The 18,014-nt window shown below is 41.7% G+C and overlaps 2 protein-coding genes across 4 annotated transcripts in view; one reads left to right on the top strand and one right to left on the bottom strand.

Annotated features, from left to right (window-relative positions):
• The window catches only part of ZMYND12 (zinc finger, MYND-type containing 12), a 21,562-nt gene extending 19,287 nt beyond the window's left edge, over nucleotides 1–2,275 (bottom strand). The window contains exon 1 of the mRNA XM_008586812.1: nucleotides 2,150–2,275. Within this exon, the coding sequence (XP_008585034.1) occupies nucleotides 2,150–2,259 (110 nt within the window). The 5' untranslated portion in view covers nucleotides 2,260–2,275. The remainder of the gene's footprint in view (nucleotides 1–2,149) is intronic.
• A 479-nt stretch (nucleotides 2,276–2,754) lies between these two features.
• PPCS (phosphopantothenoylcysteine synthetase) lies at nucleotides 2,755–17,080 on the top strand. Of its 3 annotated transcripts, none has more exons than XM_008586811.1 (3): nucleotides 2,755–3,323; nucleotides 3,482–3,585; nucleotides 16,952–17,080. In XM_008586811.1, exons 1-3 carry the CDS (start codon nucleotides 2,825–2,827, stop codon nucleotides 17,057–17,059), a joined length of 711 nt encoding a protein of 236 aa, XP_008585033.1. In that variant the 5' UTR covers nucleotides 2,755–2,824; the 3' UTR covers nucleotides 17,060–17,080. The 3 variants fall into 3 exon arrangements, with proteins under 3 accessions (XP_008585033.1, XP_008585031.1, XP_008585032.1); XM_008586809.1 differs by lacking the exon at nucleotides 16,952–17,080 and adding an exon at nucleotides 5,313–7,328; XM_008586810.1 differs by lacking the exons at nucleotides 2,755–3,323; nucleotides 3,482–3,585; nucleotides 16,952–17,080 and adding exons at nucleotides 3,619–3,803; nucleotides 5,313–7,328.
• The last annotated feature ends 934 nt before the right edge of the window (nucleotides 17,081–18,014 follow it).

Here is an 18,014-nt window from a genome sequence, read left to right as displayed (position 1 = left end):
CATGTTCTCACTTATTGGAGGGAGCTAAAAATAAATAAATCAATTCACACACATACATACATACACACACACACACACACACAAAACAAAAACAAAAACAAAAAACAAAAAAACAAAAAACGGGGGGGGGAGAGGAAGATATAACAACCACAATTTTTTTGAAGTTCTTACAACAAGCAAATGCAAAGGACATGCTTGGGTGGGAGGGGGGCGAGGGAGGAGGGAGGGAGGTTTCGGTGATGGGACATAATAATCAACTACATTGTATATTGACAAAATAAAAATTAAAAAAAAAAAAAAAGAAAGTAGAGAGGTAACCAGGGCTTTGTAGTTCCTGTTACAAATTCTGAATTCCAAATGCAATGAAGCCACCAAAGAGGAAAGTCATGAAAACACAGATGCCATCCTTGCCCTTGTGGGGCATACAGTCCAGTGAGGGAAATAGGCAATCAAACAATTAATTGCAGTTCATGTCCTAAGTGTTAGGATAGGGGACATACTGAGTGCTGTGAGAGCACTGAGGAGGGACATCTAGTCCAGTATGAGAAAAGTACATTCTCTCACTTGGACCATCGCAACAGCCTTCTAATTGGTTATGCAGCCTTCGGTGTCCTACTTCCAATCTATCTTCCACACTACTGTCTGTCATCTTTCCTTAACACAAATGAGAGCATGTCAACTCAACACCACTCACGGCTTCCCAGAAGATAAATTCCAAGCTCCTCGATCTCATGTCACTGTCTTATCTTCTTGATTTAAACTCCTACTACTACCTATCAAGATGATTTTCAAACTTTTAAAAGCTCAACCCATAGTAAGAAATACATTTTACCGGTACAAACACATGTAGCCACACAAAACATAAAAGCAAAAGTTTCAAGAAACAATTCAAGTAGGATTACTCTGATACTTTCTACTCTATTTTATGCTATTTTTTTCTTTAAATGCTGATTGTGGTTTATTCATGACCTGCTCATGGGTCCCGGCCTACAGTTTGAAAATCATTAACTGCTGCCCCCACTAATACCATCTCTACTCAGCTCTCAGCATTTGCCCTAGTAGTGCTGGATGTCAGGAATGCCCCATCCTTCACTGATCCTTCACACAGCAAGTTCCTACTGACCTTTCAAGACTCAGCTCAAATGTTACTTCTTCAGAGAAACTTTTCAGTTTCTCTGAAACTGCCCCAGTCACCATGCTTCCATCCTTAGAAGTCTCAGGGCTTAGCACACCCTGAGTGACAGCATTTGTCATGTAGAATGTATTATGATTTTTTTTTTTTTTTTTTTTTGTCCTTTTTGAGACCGGCCGCACCGCGCTCAGCCAGTGAGCGCTGTGAGCGCACCGGTCATTCCCTATATAGGATCCGAACCCGGGGCGGGAGCGCTGCTGCGCTCCCAGCGCTGCACTCTCCCGAGTGCGCCACGGGCTCGGCCCGTATTATGACTTTTTAAAAACAGGTCTGCTCTGGACTAGCTTCTTGGATATCAGCAACCTATCTATTTTATCTCAGGTACAAAATAGGGTCTAATCTGAAGCAAAGGTCAGGGGGTGTTATGTTAAATACATGAAAACTGATCTTATCTTGTATTACCCTCCCTACACTCTCACTATCTTAGCTGTGCACCAGACCAACTAGCCTTCTTTCTGTTCCTCAAACACATTGATCTTTCCTCCCTCAGAGACTACCAGTGTCACTCTTCCCCCAGCCATTTCCCTGCAGGGACGCTCTTACTCTACCTTCAGATCAATAGTCTACTCTCAGAGAAGATGTCTGCCCAATATCTCATCACATTTCCTTTAATTGCCTTATGACATTTCCCACTCCCTGCAATTATCTTGTTTTCTGTTTGTCCGTTGGTCTGTATCCCGCATTAGAATGTTGGATCTTCGAAGGAACTATCTACCGAGTTGCCCCAGTAACTTCAGCACCTAGAATGGCGCACAACACATAGCAGGCTCTCAAAAAACATCTGGTAACGAATTAGGGGGAGAGGAGGCAGACGAGGCCACATGAGTCTTGAAACCGCCTTGAGAGGTCCCCGGCAGAGCCTTGGGTCATGGCTTAGGCAGCGCACACAAGTCCAGACTGGTGACTGGGAGAGAGGGAGCGAGATGAGGCGCCCACGTGACACGTTCCAGGGCCTACCAGTAATAAGTGACCGTGCAGGCCGCGCACACCCGCTCGGCAGGGGCTTCGCACACCTCACAGCAGAGCCGGCGCCCCTTGGGCACCGCCAGTGGATAGATCACGTTCATGTTGCAGGCAGCGATGTCGGTCTCAAGGACGGTTGCCAGGCAAACGTAGCCTGGATCCGACGTCACGTGACGATCGCGAGACAACCTTGTTCCGGATGTTTCAAGGGCAGCGGAGAAAGGCGTGGCTCGACTGACGACTGGAGTTCGTTCTGGAGGGGGAGGGGGAGGGGGAGGGAAAAAAAAGCACAGAACCTACAAGTCGCAAAGGTTAAATGCCCAGTTTTACTCCAATGAAATCCAGGTTCTGAAAGGTCTCTACGGTGGTCGGTAAGGGTCAAACATAGCCAGTTCTTTCCCGAGGCTAGAAATGAATGTGAAGGAATAGGACCCTTCCACATGTCCACCCAGCCGAGAATTCTCCCCAGCGCTGAGTCACTTTCGCTGTGCTCTGGGGCAGAGCAACCACGCATTTACAGACTTGGTGAGATCGGAACCTAGGGTCACATGCAGGGAGGTGGACCGCCCACTCACTACTGCGGCTGCGCGTCGACCAGGCACGGGGAAAGGGGCGTGGCGCCGGCGGCCGTGCGTAGGCTGCGGGGACGCTCCGGCAGTGACGGCAGAGATGGACCTGGTGGCCGAATTCCCCCCGCCTGCCGGTGCTGCGCGTTGGGCCGAGGTTATGGCTCGCTTCGCCGCCAGACTGGGCGCCCAGGGCCGGCGGGTAGTGTTGGTCACGTCTGGCGGCACTAAGGTACCGCTGGAAGCGCGGCCAGTGCGTTTCCTGGACAACTTCAGCAGCGGGCGGCGTGGTGCAAGCTCGGCCGAGGCGTTCCTAGCCGCGGGCTACGGCGTTTTGTTCTTGTACCGCGCTCGTTCCTCCTTCCCCTATGCCCACCGCTTCCCACCCCAGACCTGGCTGTCGGCTCTGAGGCCCTTAGACCCAGCCCGTGCGGGCTTGCTGAGCTTGGAGGCCGAGGAGAACGCACTCCCGGGCTTCGCTGCGGCTCTGCGGAGCTACCAGGAGGCAGCAGCTGCCGGCACTTTCCTGGCTGTAGAGTTCACCACTTTGGCGGACTATTTGCATCTGCTGCAGGCTGCGGCCCAGGCGCTCAATCCGCTAGGTGCGTGCCCTGGGAGTCTATCGGTTGTCTGGAGGCAGAGACTTTCTCTCAGCCACTTCTCTGCTTACCCATGGCTCTCACAGACGGGGAATCCAAGCTGAAAAGGAGCTGATCCCTCACGCTTCCCTGATTTGTTACACCTGTGCTTCTCTTTGCAGGCTCTTCTGCGATGTTTTACCTGGCTGCGGCCGTGTCAGATTTCTATGTTCCTGTATCTGAAATGCCTGAACACAAGATCCAGTCATCTGGGGGCCCACTGCAGGTGATGGGCGCTTCTCCTCCAGAGATCTGATCCCCTATAACCAATCTTGCGTTAATTTCCTCTTGATCTGGAGATGGCCTTTATGCATTCTGTATGATGTAGGCACTGGGGATATAGAGATGAATAAGACACCGCCCTCCCTCAAGGACTTCACAATCTAGTGAGGGAGCTGGACACAGACATAATTACAATACAGAGTGATAAATGCTCTAGTGGAGGTATGTACAAACTGCAGTCAGATCATGGGGCAAGTGAATCTTGGGGGAGTTGAGGAAGGCTTCCTGGAGGACATGACTTCAACTGTGTTTTAAAAGATGAGTGGAGGGTATACCAGAAAAAGTAGGGAAGGTCATTCCAGGTGTAGTACACACACAGTGTGCTGTGAATGGAAGTGCTTTGGTAAAGCAGGAGAGCAGACTAGAGAGACGGCTTGATTCGTAGAAGACTTTGTATTCCTTCTTAAGGAGCTTGTACTTTATTCTGTGGAGCTGGGGACACATTAGTAGGAGAATGAGATAAAGTTTTTGTTTGAGAAGAACATTCTAGCATCAGTGTGAAAGGTGAAGTGGGGAGAAGGAGAGAGTGGAGGGTTGGGGGTTATTGTTGTAGTTTAAGAAGGAGGCATGGGGAGGGTAGTGGTGTGGTTGAGATGTTGAGATGATCTGGTTTCTTAGAACCTGAGGGAGTTCTTAGTCGTTTATTGAGTGATGCAAGTAGAATTTAAATAGGAGGAACTTTACCTGTGGGGTACTTGCCGACTGTAGGATAGTTCATTGCTTCAACAAATATTTATTGAGTACCTACCATATGCCAGGCATTGTTATAAGTCCTGGAGATGAAGGCAGTGAGAAGAAACATACCCTGCCCTTGTGTTACTTACACTCTGTAGGAGAGACAGTAAATTAGTCAAAATACACAAGTTTGACAGTGATAAATGCTAAGCAGTAAAATAAAGTGAGGAACTGGTATATGATCTCTGTCACACTTGCTAACAGCTTTTTAAAGGGGAAATCCTGATGACTACCTTAAGGATTTCACAGTTTTTAAACTCTGGGATCTTTATACCATATTTTTAGTTCTATTTTGAAAATACATAAAATTCAACATTCACCTTAGGAGGGATTGGAAACTAGGTAATAAGAGTTTTGATCAAGTGAAAATAAAGAAAATCAGTTTCCTCAGTGTTTAGTTGTGTTACAAGTGACAATTTTTAAGTGGAATTCAATAGCCATACTACCAATGCAAGAAATATTTTAGGCTGAGAGGTTTAAAAACAACTTTATTTGGGCTTCTGCAGAAATAACATTTGCATGAACAGATTATTTGTATTTGTTTATTTGAGGGCTTGATTTAAAAAATAACTATTTTTTTTAAAAAAATTTGAGAAAATGTAATACTGTTCTTTAGAGTTCTATTAATTGTGATGAGAGTGGCAGCGCAGGGCTCATTCAGAAGACATGGTTTGCCCCAGAATATGTATGGAGCCTTGTATTTAGACATCATAATGAACCCTATGGAGCCAAGGCTTTCAAACTAAGCATTTAATATGCTTTCAAAAATTTTACAGTGAGAAATCCCACTTAAATTTACATAGGCAAAATCTGAGTCCTGATTCTGTAGTTTCCCTTGAGATCACCGTGGTCTGCTTATTAAGTGAGCACTTAATGAGTGACAACTTAAAACAAGTGACCATGTTTGCTTATTAAGCTTTTCTTTTTCCGATGCAGATAACAATGAAGATGGTGCCAAAAATGCTTTCTCCTTTGGTTAAAGATTGGGCTCCCAAGGCATTTGTAATTTCTTTTAAATTGGAGACCGACCCCTCCATTGTAATTAATCGTGCCCGGAACGCTTTGGAAGCTTATCGACACCAAGTGGTGGTGGCTAATATCCTTGAGTCACGACATTCCTTTGTGGTTATCGTAACTGAAGACTCAGAAACCAAGTTATTGCTATCAGAAGAAGAAGTAGAAAAAGGCATAGAGATAGAAGAGAAGATAGTAGATGATCTTCAGTCTCGACACACAGCTTTTATATGTGACAAAAACTGAAGCGAGAAGCCCTTATAGGATCAAAAATTGTTCAATGGACCAGGACTCTTATGGTGAGAACTAGAATAAATCCTTTGCTTTCATAAGGACAAAGAAAATGAAGGGAAGGGAAAAAGCAGTGGTGTGCAGGCAGATACGGTTTGGTATTTTAATTACTGAACCCTCTGACACACTCACCTGAATGTCATCTTGATTTTGCAGTTGAACACTAGAGCTGTTTCTTACCTTTAAAAAAAAGAGCTTATTGGGAATTATATATTCCTCAAAATATACATCAGCCTTCTTCATATTATAGAAAGAGGATTATGGATGCATGAGTGGTCATGCTTTGAAGATCAAATATTGTTGAGTACCTGCTATGTGCCAGGCCCTGTGCCGAGCTGTGAGGATTAAAAAGATGAATGAACATGTCTTGTTTGGGAAGTGGATGTATAAAAAATTAAGTGCAATAAAGTGTGTTCCCAAAGCTGACATAATGGAAAGGATTTTTTTTTTTTTTTTATCAAGGATAGAGTAGGAAAGAAGGACACCTCCCTAAAGACAGATTGCCTATAGAATGGTGAGCTTCCCACAACATTTACCTTTTGTTTCTTGTCCTAGATTCACTCCATATGTTAATAACAATTTACCTCTCAAATATTTTAGAACTGCTCTTCATTTAAACTTAACATGGCTACTTGGGACTAGGCAGAGGCCAATTGGTGACCTCTGTCTGTCCTGAGGGAGGCATTACAGCGTTGGCTTTGGAGTCAACTTAGCCAGCTATGGCACCTATTAGCTTTATAAATTTAGGCATGTGACTTAATCTCAGTTTCCTGTTCTGTAAGATGGGGATAATCTCTGAAAAGTAATGCCTCATAATTGTGAGGATTAAATAAAACAGTGAAGACAAAGCATTAGTCTGGTTCCTGGCACTTAACTCACACTCAATAAATGGTTGTAACTTTAGTTTTTCTCACTTAGCAAGGCACTGTTATGCCAGTGCCCTGCTTAACCCTTGAATCCTTGAGAATCCTTGAAAAACTTTTAAAGCTCCTCTTACTGTCCTGGGTTTTGGGTTTGGAGTGCAGAAGAAGCATAGTGCAGAAAAATCCCCTAAATGATCTATAGGATGGTCCAGAGTACAATTTGAAAAACTACCATTAATAACTAGGTAAAAGCAGGTACTGTGCTTCACATAAATATTTGATTTAAAATACAATTCATGATATTTCATGGAGTGAGTTGGAAAGGGCAGCCCGATGTGTCTGACTGATAACAGTAGTACAATAAATTTTAGTTGAGAAGATTTGAACATAAGTGCTAAGATATGGTGAAATACTTCACTAAATCTGGAAGTGTGACCTTGAGCAGAGGAAAATAACCGCAGTAGTCCCTTTGAACAATAATTTTAAATGAACTTCTGGACCAGTTGGCAAAACCTCAAAAGCTTCAGGCTCTGTCGGCAGTGGCTGCAGTACTGAAAGGGCAGGAAGTAAAAGACTGATTTTCTTCCCTACATCCATAGTTTCATGTGGATGATTACTGTAATTATCTTTGAGTGAACAATGGGTATAAATGAGGTTAAAACTAGAAGTGACCTTAATGTTTGTTTTTACTTACCTTGGGAACCATTTCATATCCTGTTTTGATAATTGCTTAAAAAACAACAACCACTGCTCTACATGGAGTTACTTGAAATGTTTCCCACTTTAGTTTATTGTTTCTATTTAGTTTCTGTTCAATTAAAAACAGTATTTACACAAGTAAAAATTCCAGGAGTGTGTGTGTGTCTATGTGTAACAGCAAATGGTAGTGTGTAAAGAAAGGAACATGAGTCAATGAGAGCAAATGAGAAGTAACCTGATCTAGATTGGAGGATCAAGGAATATTTCCCTGAGGAGGTGATGCTTAAACTTAAAAACATGAGTTAAGTGGGCAGGTGGTGGTGAGCATTTAAGATCAGAGAAAAAAAACTTGCAAGAGCTCTAGTGCCAGAGGCAGAAGTTGAAGCAATTCTAGAAAGTAAGGCGTAAAGTCCATCCAGGTAATGTATGTAGAACTAGCAAGGGTTTGGAAAGGATCCTCTTGGGGAACTAGAATAAGAGCAAGAAATGTAAGTAGTGTTTGGGCTACCAGCAAAACAAGGGCCCCCCCAAACGTGAGTAAGATTGAGCTTTGATAACTAGAGTCTTGCAGTAAGAGCATCCAAAGCGATTATATAAATTGAGCGTATGTTAAACTGTGTCATTTAGAAGTTTTTATTTTGCATTACATAGGTGGGAGATAACAGTTCACCTAAACCGAATTTTCAGTGCTTAGGACTTCTAAAGGGCTTCAGCCTTAGGGATAATTCTGGTCAAGTCCAATTTCTTATTTTCACAATAATAAGCTGGGTCCAAAAGTATTGTGATTTATCTTAGGTTCCACAGGTGGTTAGTGACAGATCTAGGCCCAAAATTCAGAACTCCTGACTTAGCACTCCCGCCCTTTCAAGAATGAAGCAACTTCCAGAAAAGTATATCAAAGGTTAGTAGGCCAGGGCTCCAGGTAATACCTGGCGGTAGCTATTTGAGAACTAGAACGCCCTATGACAAAATGTATCCTCTAAGTTGCAAACACTCGCCGTATCGTTACCATGGTTACTGTCACTGGCAGAGCCAACGGAGAGAGCCGTACTATTGATACTGCCGGAAAAACTCCGCCCCACGACCCGTAGGCCAATGGTGTGCGCCGTAACAATGGTGTCCACAGGAAGAAGAGTTCCTGGCGCCAATGGCGTGCGTCGTATCTATGGTTCCCGCCGGAAGGACGCCTTTGCGTCCATGGCGGACGCGGTTGCTATGACGCCCGGGGCTGCGTAGGCACCTGCAGTCTTGAGCTGAGCGTCACCGAGCGGAGTTTTTCGCGACCCTCCCGGCTCCCTCCAAAATTCGCGGCCTGGTTCCTGAGGCTTCCGCCTCAGCCCCGAGCAGGAACGCACCCATTCTCCCCTCTTTTTCCGCGTTCTAGGTCTCTTCTGCTTCTCTCCCCAGTATGGCCCAAAACTGCAGGAAGAGAGCCCCTGCTGACCCCTCCTTTCCAGCCCGGGGTTGGACTGATTCTGCCTGAGGAAGGGTTCATTCGTGTTAGCTGCATCCAGCTGCCACAGGCATTTAGTATTAGACTGCCCCTCTTATTTAGAATGGGCTTAGAACACCCTCAGTAAGTTAGGTAGGAGTTCTTTTTCTTACTTTACAGGTGAGGAGACGCACCCTTGGGCAGACGACGGCGCCCGAAGGTCCAGGCCGCCACAAAGTCCACGGAGACACAGCAGCTTTCCCCTAAAAAAAAAAAAAAAAGGAGGCCCGTGGACAAAGTACAGCCGTTTTCTGCCCTTTTGGCCGATGTTCGTCATGCAGACCCTTGAATCCCGATGAAGCTTTGGAGGCCTTTTGTATCTTCAGCATCAGAGGTCATCAAGTCAGTTACTTTATCCCCAAAAAAAAAAAAAAAAAGGAGGCCCGTGGACAAAGTACAGCCGTTTTCTGCCCTTTTGGCCGATGTTCGTCATGCAGACCCTTGAATCCCGATGAAGCTTTGGAGGCCTTTTGTATCTTCAGCATCAGAGGTCATCAAGTCAGTTACTTTATGCCTTTCAAGCTACAACCTCATTCACTTCTGTCATCACTCCGAGCACGAGTTTTCTCATCCTGCTCATTCCACAGCCATTTTCACCCTTCCCTGTCTACGCTGCGCTTTGGTGAATGTCCATTTGTCTCCACCACCTTTGTCATCTGTAGGCCACCTCCTTCTGCTATCCTGCTGCAGTGCTTTGCGTAGCTATTTTATATTCTCCAGCCCTGCAATCGTTGGGAAGACTTTCTCTGTTTTTCTGCTTTCTCTGTTGGATAAACTAAAGACTAGAATGGAGATGTGCACATTGGTAAATACAACCATTAAATTACTGCAAGCCTAGTGTGTTTTGCAAATGGAGGGGGAGAAAATTGTAGTTTGGGGCCTCTTTCAGGCTTATATGAAGAAAGAAGGTTGTTCCTTGTTTAAGTAAGCGAATACTGTGTTAGGCAAAATTTTAGCGATGTGTTCATACATGTGAAAAGATCATTCGAAATGATCATGTAACAGAGGATTTCACCTTTAAGTCTTATGAACCCAACACCTGTGGATATGATAGAATTTTCTGGAGAAGGGATACTTGAAGTAGCTCTTGTGCCTCCTTTTCGTGTCAATTTCTGAATCAGAAAACATTTTTTGTATATGAGCAAAGAAACAAAAACAATAAAGAGGAGTAATTGAAAATAAATCTTTTTTGGCGAGGAAGCAGGCTAAATAGTCCTAGAAGGACAGGAAGAGAGGGCCTTAAATATAGAATAAGATTAATTTAGATCTAGTGCAATTTTACTGTAGCTTGGAAAGCTTGGTTTAATTTGTCTTACTGTATGTGTTCCTTGTTGAGTCTTACTATTTCATCTTCGGTATTCAGGTTTAAATCTAACCTATTTTGAGGATATACAAAGTGTACATTTTTTTTTTTTGTCTTTTCCGTGTCCAGCAACGGATCGCAACCCTCAGTGTCGCCCCCGTACCGGACCGGGACCGGCAACGGGATCGCAACCCTTGGTGTTGCCCCCACGCCTCGCTCAGCCAGTGAGCGGGAACCGGTCTGTATGTGGGATCCGAACCCTCGGCGGGAGCGCCTCCGCGCTTCCCAAGCGGCGCACTAGCGCAGTGCGCCACCGGGCAGGCCCAAAGTGTACATTTTTAACAGGTAATTTGGGAGCTATAATAATTTGGATATTTTGATCTCTTAAGCCAGTTGAAGCAGTTATTTGTGATGTCTCATGCTTAGAGCCAGGTCACATTTTCAAATACTGAGAAATTCAGCTTTCTATTCTATAACAAATTGAAAAAGAAAAACAAGTTCTGCAGCGTTTTCAATTTTTCACATTAAATGGGAACTGAATAAATTCTAACTCTTGAAAAATCAGGCTGTTACATGCTATATTGTAAGGGGCTTTCCTTTCCTCTTCCAATATGTATTTGTTGAACAAACATCATTATAGCAAGGTTAACATAAATTTTAAAAAATTTTTTTTCCTCTCACCCTAGCAGTTCTAAACCTGGGGGGGTGATTTTGGCCACTGCAAGACATTTGGCAACATATGGAAACATTTTTAGTTGTCACAACTGGGGATGTGCAAGCAGCATCTAGTTTTTAGAGGCCAGGGATACTGTCATACATCCTACTTTGCACAGAACAGCCCCTACAACAAAGAATTATCTAGCCCAAAGTATCAGTAGTGCCAAGGCTGAGAAACTCTGTCCTATCAACAGCTCATTTTTCTGTTCTGTGTCAGCCCTTCCTCACATGTGTACATTTTTACATAGTGATAGTGTACATTTTGCCTTTTCCTTGTAATTTATGTTTTAAACATTTTCCATATTGCTGTATTGTTTTCAACTTTTAAAAAAAGTGTATGTCTCATTTTATTTGGGAATTGAAAAAGAAGAAACTGTGTATAATATTTATTGTTTAATATGTTTGTAAGTTTTAAATTATATTTAAAGGAAGGAGGAAAGAAGGGTTAGGATGAAAAGTCACCTGAGTGGATATTTCAGTTTTTGTGGCCATGCTATTTGCTTTGTTTCCTAGTGTGACTCAAAGACTATGGGAGTCAGGAGATGTGCTGTAGCATGAGGTGTGGTCATGGCCTCTATACTGTAGTTGGAGGGCACCTGCTTTTAGAAAAAAGAACAGGTAGAAATGAGCACCCATTCTCCTTTCCCTCTTCTCATTTAAAATTCTTTGTCTCTGTTTCAGTTTGCTTCGGTAGCTTTACCACCTCATTCTTTAGAGAAATTTAGAAATTTTTGGAGGCCTAAACACACTACAGGATGTGCTTCTTCCCAGGGAGTGGATTTTTAAGACTTAGTGAGCATTTATTAAGTATCAACTTTGGAGAGAATAGTATTCTTGAATACTTTGTTGTGTGGGCAGTTTTAGGTACAATTTAGATATCAGAGCATTTGTAATTTAAATAATAGATTTATATTACTTCAAGATCTGCTATGTTAGAATTTTCAAGTTACTCAGCAATCAGGTCTCAATAAATAAATCCTCTGGAAAAATGATTGTTCTGGGATACACCATTGTAGGCAGAGGGATCTGAATGTCCTGGAAATATAAGCAACATGATGGGGATCAATAAGTATAGTGGTATGGAAAGCTGATGTCAAAAAGTGGTAAAACATAAGGCTAGAGAGACGGGAAGAAGCCAGATTGTGTAGAATCTCTGGTGGCCAGCTAAGGGGTTTGAACTCTGCCTGAAAGCAATGAGAGTGATAAGCAGCAGGTGATTTGCATTCAGAAGGATCAGTCTGGGAGCTTTGCAGAGCACAGATTGGATGGGGGGCCCAGCCTGGCTTCAGGAACATCAGTTAAGGATGCTAGTACACTAAACTGAGCAAATAGTGTGGAGAGTCTAAACTCAGGCAGCAACTGTAGACATGGAGAGGATGAATTAGAAAATTATAAAAGAGGTAGAATCTACAAATTCAGGGACTGGTTGTATATGAGAGTAAGATGGATAAGAAGGAAGGTTTCTGGGACATGCATTGGTCTTAAATAGTGGACTCATGTTATATTGCCCTCTTAGCCTATATCTTCTTCTCTGGGACTTGCATCTCTCTGCCAATCCATGCTTAAAGAGTAGGTTTCAGTGGCCATATTTGTACCCCAGCTTCCAATCCATCCCATCCACAGTTAACTGAGGAATATACAACTAACTTCGGAAAGGGGGCACAATTCATTGGGAGGGCAGCAAATAATTGTCTCTGAAAAACTTGAAACAGGAGATACAAGGAAATGGCTTAATCTAAAAATTCATATAGGCTTGGAACTTGAATGGCTGTTTTCAGTCTTGCTGATGAGCAAGCAGACAAAGTCCATCCATGAACAGAAGCAAGAGGAACAAATTCACAGGGAATCCCATAAACAAAAAACCTCATGCGTCAGGAAAGACCATTAATGGCTGTCCAGTTCCATATCTGGTTCCTATGTAGCCGTGTTTAGTTTCTGGCATATGTGCTTGTATCTTATCTTTGAATAACCCTCCCATACTGAGTGTGGCAGATACTTAAAAAAGAAAGAAATTTCTTTTTCTCACATGAAAATCAAGAAGAAAGCAATCCATAACTGGTAGGGCAGTATCTTGAAATTGCCAGACACCCAGGTTCCTTCTCTCATGATGTTATATTATCCATGGCATGTGGCTTCCACTTCATGGTGTCTAGGAGTCTGCTCAAGTTTCAGCTATCTTGTCTGAATTCCAGCTGGTAGAAAGGAAGAAGGAGCAGGGAAGGGGGTATACTGTTCCTTTAAGGACACTTCCTGGAAGTAGCACACAATTTCATTTATATCCCATTGGTCAAATATGAGTCATGTGGCTGTATCTAGCAGTAAGGAAGGCAGCCTTCTGATCAGTCAAAAAACTAAATGTCTTATTTCTGTGGAAGCAGTGGAAAATAAATATTAAAGGACAATTGGCAGTCTCTGCCACACCTGTATTTGTTCCAACTTCAATATGTGTCTGTTTCTTGCCACTTTTTCTAAATAGATCTGAAGCATAGCAGAGATGGATTATTATTTAATCCTCCTAACAACTTAATTAGGTAGCATTACTATTACATCCATTTTATAAATGGGGAAATAATAAATTGAAGAGGTTTCATAACTTGTCTAAGTCACACAGCTACAAACTGGTGGAACCAGGGTTTTTGAACCAAAGTGTATCAGACTCCTACACCCAAGCTGTTCATCACCATGGTTGTGAGAAGGGAAGTTAGCCAAAGGCAGGGTCTTGGGAACGGCAGCATTTGAAAGGCCTATGGGAGACGAGGAGCCCAGGAGGAACACTGAGAAGGAAAGGCTAGAGAAGAGTCAAAACAGGAGAATGTGATGTCACAGAACAGAAAGGAAAAACTTTCAAGAAAAGAGAACAGATACGGCAGAAGATGACATGTAAAACAAAAACCAAAAATCAGAAACATGTCCAGTTAGATGTGGCATTTTCAGTTCATTGTTGATTGATAATTTGAGTACAGCAGAAAGAGCAGAAGCCATGATGCAGTAAGTGTGGGGTGTAGAAGCCAAGAGCAGAAGCCAAAATGCAGGAGTATGGGAGACAAAGTGCGAAAAAGAGGACAATAGCTAAAGAGGGATATGGTGGAGCCACAGGAAGGTTGCTTTTTATATCTTTAAAATCAGAGACATCTTGAGCTGAGGGCAAAAGATCCATAGAAAGGGAGATAATGAGCATACAGAAAAGAAAATGCTTTCTTGAGGAAGCAATATGGATGGGACCTAGAACACAGCTAAAGGGATTAGCTTTTATCAGGAAGATGGAAAGCTCTTCCACTGAGAAGGGAAAGAGAGCAAGACGTCCAAAGATGAAGATTAATATGTTCCTGTCAGGGGAAGAAGCTGAAAGTTTTATGATGACCTTAATTTTACTAGTGCTGTGGGAGACAAGGTCATCTGCCAAGAGTGAGGGGAGAGATGAGATTTGAAGTTTGGTGAGAGGTGAAAATTTTGAATAGTTGCTGAGTGAAATGGTAGCATAAGCTTGCAACACATAGACTGACCTAGCAGTTGAGAAGCTTGACTCAGGCTGGAGACTGTAAAGTGGTTCCAGTTTGCAACCTTGTTAGATTTTTCTCTACCAGTACTCAGCAACCTAAAATAGGTAGAAAACAGTCAAATGGTTGAATTTTTCCAGAGCTGGGATTTGCAAAGAAGGTGGGACAAGGGGCAAGATAATTGGGGATATTGGTGAGGGGTTGTTTGAAATGATCAACAGTTGGGTCAGGGCTTGAGGTGAAAAAAGTGAAGCCATAGAATCTACTAGTTTGAGAGAGGATATAATGGTCCAGAGACTGGAAGTCTCACTGTCATTGTAGAGATAGTATGACACTTCCTCAAAAAGTTAAAAATAGAATTATACATCTAGCAATTCTACTCCTAGATATATATCCCAAACAATTGAAAACAGGGACTCAGATACTTGTGTACAAATGTTCATAGCAGCATCATTCACAGTAGTCAAAAGGTGGAAACAACCCAATGTCTGTCAACAGATGAATGGATAAACAAAATGTGGTATACACATACAATGGAATATTATTCAGCCTTAAAAATAAATTCTGACACATGTTACAGCATGAATGAACCTTGAAGATATTATGCTGAGTGAAATAAGCCCACACAAAATAACAGATATGGTATGATTCCGCTTACATGTGTCAGCAAAAATAGGCAGAATTATAGAGACAGAAAGTGGAATAGAAATTAACAGGGGCTGGAGAATGGGGGGAAAGGGAAGTTATTGTTTAATGGCTACAGAATTTCTATTTGAGATAATGAAAATTTTCTGGAAATGGATAGTTGTAATGGTTGGACAACATCGTGAATGTACTTAATGCCACCGGATTGTACATTTTAAAATGGTTAAAATGGTAAATTTTAGGTTACATATATTTTACCCCAATTGAACAAAAGAGAAGGGCAAGAAGCACAGAAGGTAGTGCTCAGAGTGTGTGACATGTGAAGTTTAGAACTGCAGGGTCTCAACATTAGTTCAGGTTATGATAAGGGCTCAGGGGTAGTCATAGGGATGGGTGGTTAAATAGAATGGAGATTAAAGATCACTGGCTTTGAGACAGTGGTCAAGTGGAGGAGCTTGGATGAGTTGTGCACTTGGATATTGACTTGACTCCTACACTGTCCTCCTGACCAGCAAGCCCCCTCTTCCTACATCCCAGTTTACCCTCCACTACCCCAAATCTCCCAGAAGCCAAGGATCCAAAGGTATTCTCACTATCCCTCATCCCTTTTCCTTTCAACTTCCTCCAACCTAAGACTTTCCCACTCTACCCCTACAACATGGGAATTACGCTGTTCTCTGGGGACTAGCAGCAAGTACAGGATTTATAATAATTTAAGCATTTATTTTCTAATAATTCACAATCTCCTCATTTCATCACAACTGCTTTTAACACTTTGATGTATTTGCTTCCACTCTTTGTGAATCTTATTTTCACATAGTTATTATAATACTTTTTGTATTCCGCATTTTTTCTTATCATTATAACATAAGCATTTTTCCATATTGCCAAATAGTCCTCACAGGATGCTATGTATTCCTAGTGTCTTAGGCTCACTGACACACAGGACTAGAGCCACAAGTATCTGTATGATGCTCAGAGACCTGTGGGGGGAAGGAGGAGGATATGAGTGGGAACCAGATGATGGGGAGAACAGGAAGATTTTTGGTTATAAGTCATAGGACACACAGGGGTGCAAAGATTCAGACCTGAGTCCTTTTTCTTTCAGTATGAGTATCAGACAATTAAATTTTATATATTGTCCATGAAAACTGTTGATGTAAAAATGGTAAGACTGGAAACCTCAAAAAATCAAAGTAGAAAAATATTGAAAAAGTGGTTTGCTTTTTAAAAATGAAACTGAATATAATGGTTTATGTATGCTGTCTGCAGTATAATAACAATGATTTACATCTGCAATTTGAGTCAGATTAACTTGGTTTAAAGTTGTATTTGATTAGAACAGCAAGTCCTGTTTATAGTTAGTGGCTCTAATAATACAGATACCACTTCATCATCAGTGGATATTTTTATCTTTCACTGTGGTAGTACAAGCTGTTATGTAGCATGATTACTTTTAATCTAAAAAAATTAAAGACAGTAATGATGACAAGCTTAGATAAAGAAGTTTTAGAAGAGGGCTGAATGACTTACAAGTCAACATAAATTATAAGGCATTCTGTGAGTAAAGCAATTCCTTGATCATACAGAATTCGGGGGCTCTCTAGCTTTCAGAGGGGTCCTTTTATTTCTAAATATTTAATAGGAGGAACAAAGTCTTTGGACTTTGTAATATTGCAAGGAACATTTAGAAGATTTTCAGATTACTAAGTTGCAAACTTCAGAACTGGATAGACAGAGAAGCTTGTAATTTTTCAAAAACTCTACCATACATAATTCACATTATATATATATATCATGTCATCACTTGTTATTTTAGAAGATATTATACATCTGTTCAAAACTTTAATTTTTTTGGTATTGTCAACTATTCCATTTAAGTGCTTATTATAACTGGATAACCTAAACAATTCAACTAAAATATACTTCATAGACAGTCTAACTCTAGGCATATATACTCATACCAGATTTCTTGCATCTTCAGTTTGTGTGTGTGTGTGTGTGTGTGTGTGTGTACATGTGTACATACACATATGTTTATCTTTTCTGTCAAGGGAAAGGTTCAATTAGAAGACATACTTCATCATCTTGAGAAAGAAGGAATTGACCCTGTTGCCACTACAGAAGAACAACTCTATCTGGTGCTTATATCAGCACAGTGAAGACAAGCTGAAGACTGCTACCGGAAATGTAGAAGAGCTTACAGGGAAGCACATGGAAGAAATGAAAGAAGTAAGAACGAATAGCACAAGATATTAAAGATACCTGTGGTTTTGTTCATTGTTCTTTATTAAATCTTCACATTAAAAACTAATATTTGAGCATCACTTTATAGTTTGCAAAGCACTCAGATGTACATTTTTTAAATGAAATATGGCAACAGTCTGCATTTGTTTCTGGTAGAGTATATGTACAGGAAGTTGCCCAGAGATGACTGGTTGAACATCCAAATAAGTCTGCTCAAAGTGGCTTTCATTATCTTTGTGATGTCATCCTTGATTTAGGAGCTGACTCTCTAGATGAGCCTTTTCCTTGAAGGCTTAGAAACCTGATTAGTCAGCATACTGTGAGTTAATCTGCTTCTTAAAGATGGGTTTCTGTTAATCAATCTCGTAAAGATGTTTGTAGAAAAACAGACAACTGTTTATTAATTGACAATTAGAAATATAATTGCCAGAGGAATCAGACACATATTTCTGGTGGCTGACAAATTCTCTTACAGGAAAATTACAGCGAAGCCAAATTTTAATTAAATGTTTACTTGATGAACAAATGATTCTAAGTTTTTGTAGCACTGGCTAAGATGCAGCCAGATTTCCACAATAGAATCTATACCTGTCCTCATTCTGGACCTCTTATATCCTAGGACCAGGGCACCTAGTGCTTAGATGGACAGATAGTCATTTTTCAACTCTATTATCACTCTTTTTTATGTTTCTAGTCCTGATTAATCTACTTTCTGATGTCTTCTTTTTTTAAACGGGCTAATACATTCTCTCAGGTTGTCTGGGAATTACTCTGCTGTGTTTCCACATCTCCGCTCAGACAAGTACTTTGTTGATTTTTTTTTTTTTTTTTTTTTTTTTTTTTTTCCGTGTCCGGCAACGGATCGCAACC

This window comes from Galeopterus variegatus, unplaced genomic scaffold (assembly GCF_000696425.1).
Source record: "Galeopterus variegatus unplaced genomic scaffold, G_variegatus-3.0.2 Scaffold4129, whole genome shotgun sequence".
Lineage (NCBI taxonomy): Eukaryota > Metazoa > Chordata > Mammalia > Dermoptera > Cynocephalidae > Galeopterus > Galeopterus variegatus.
Note: the sequence above shows the minus strand (reverse complement) of the source record. Positions and strands in the feature narration are given on the sequence as shown.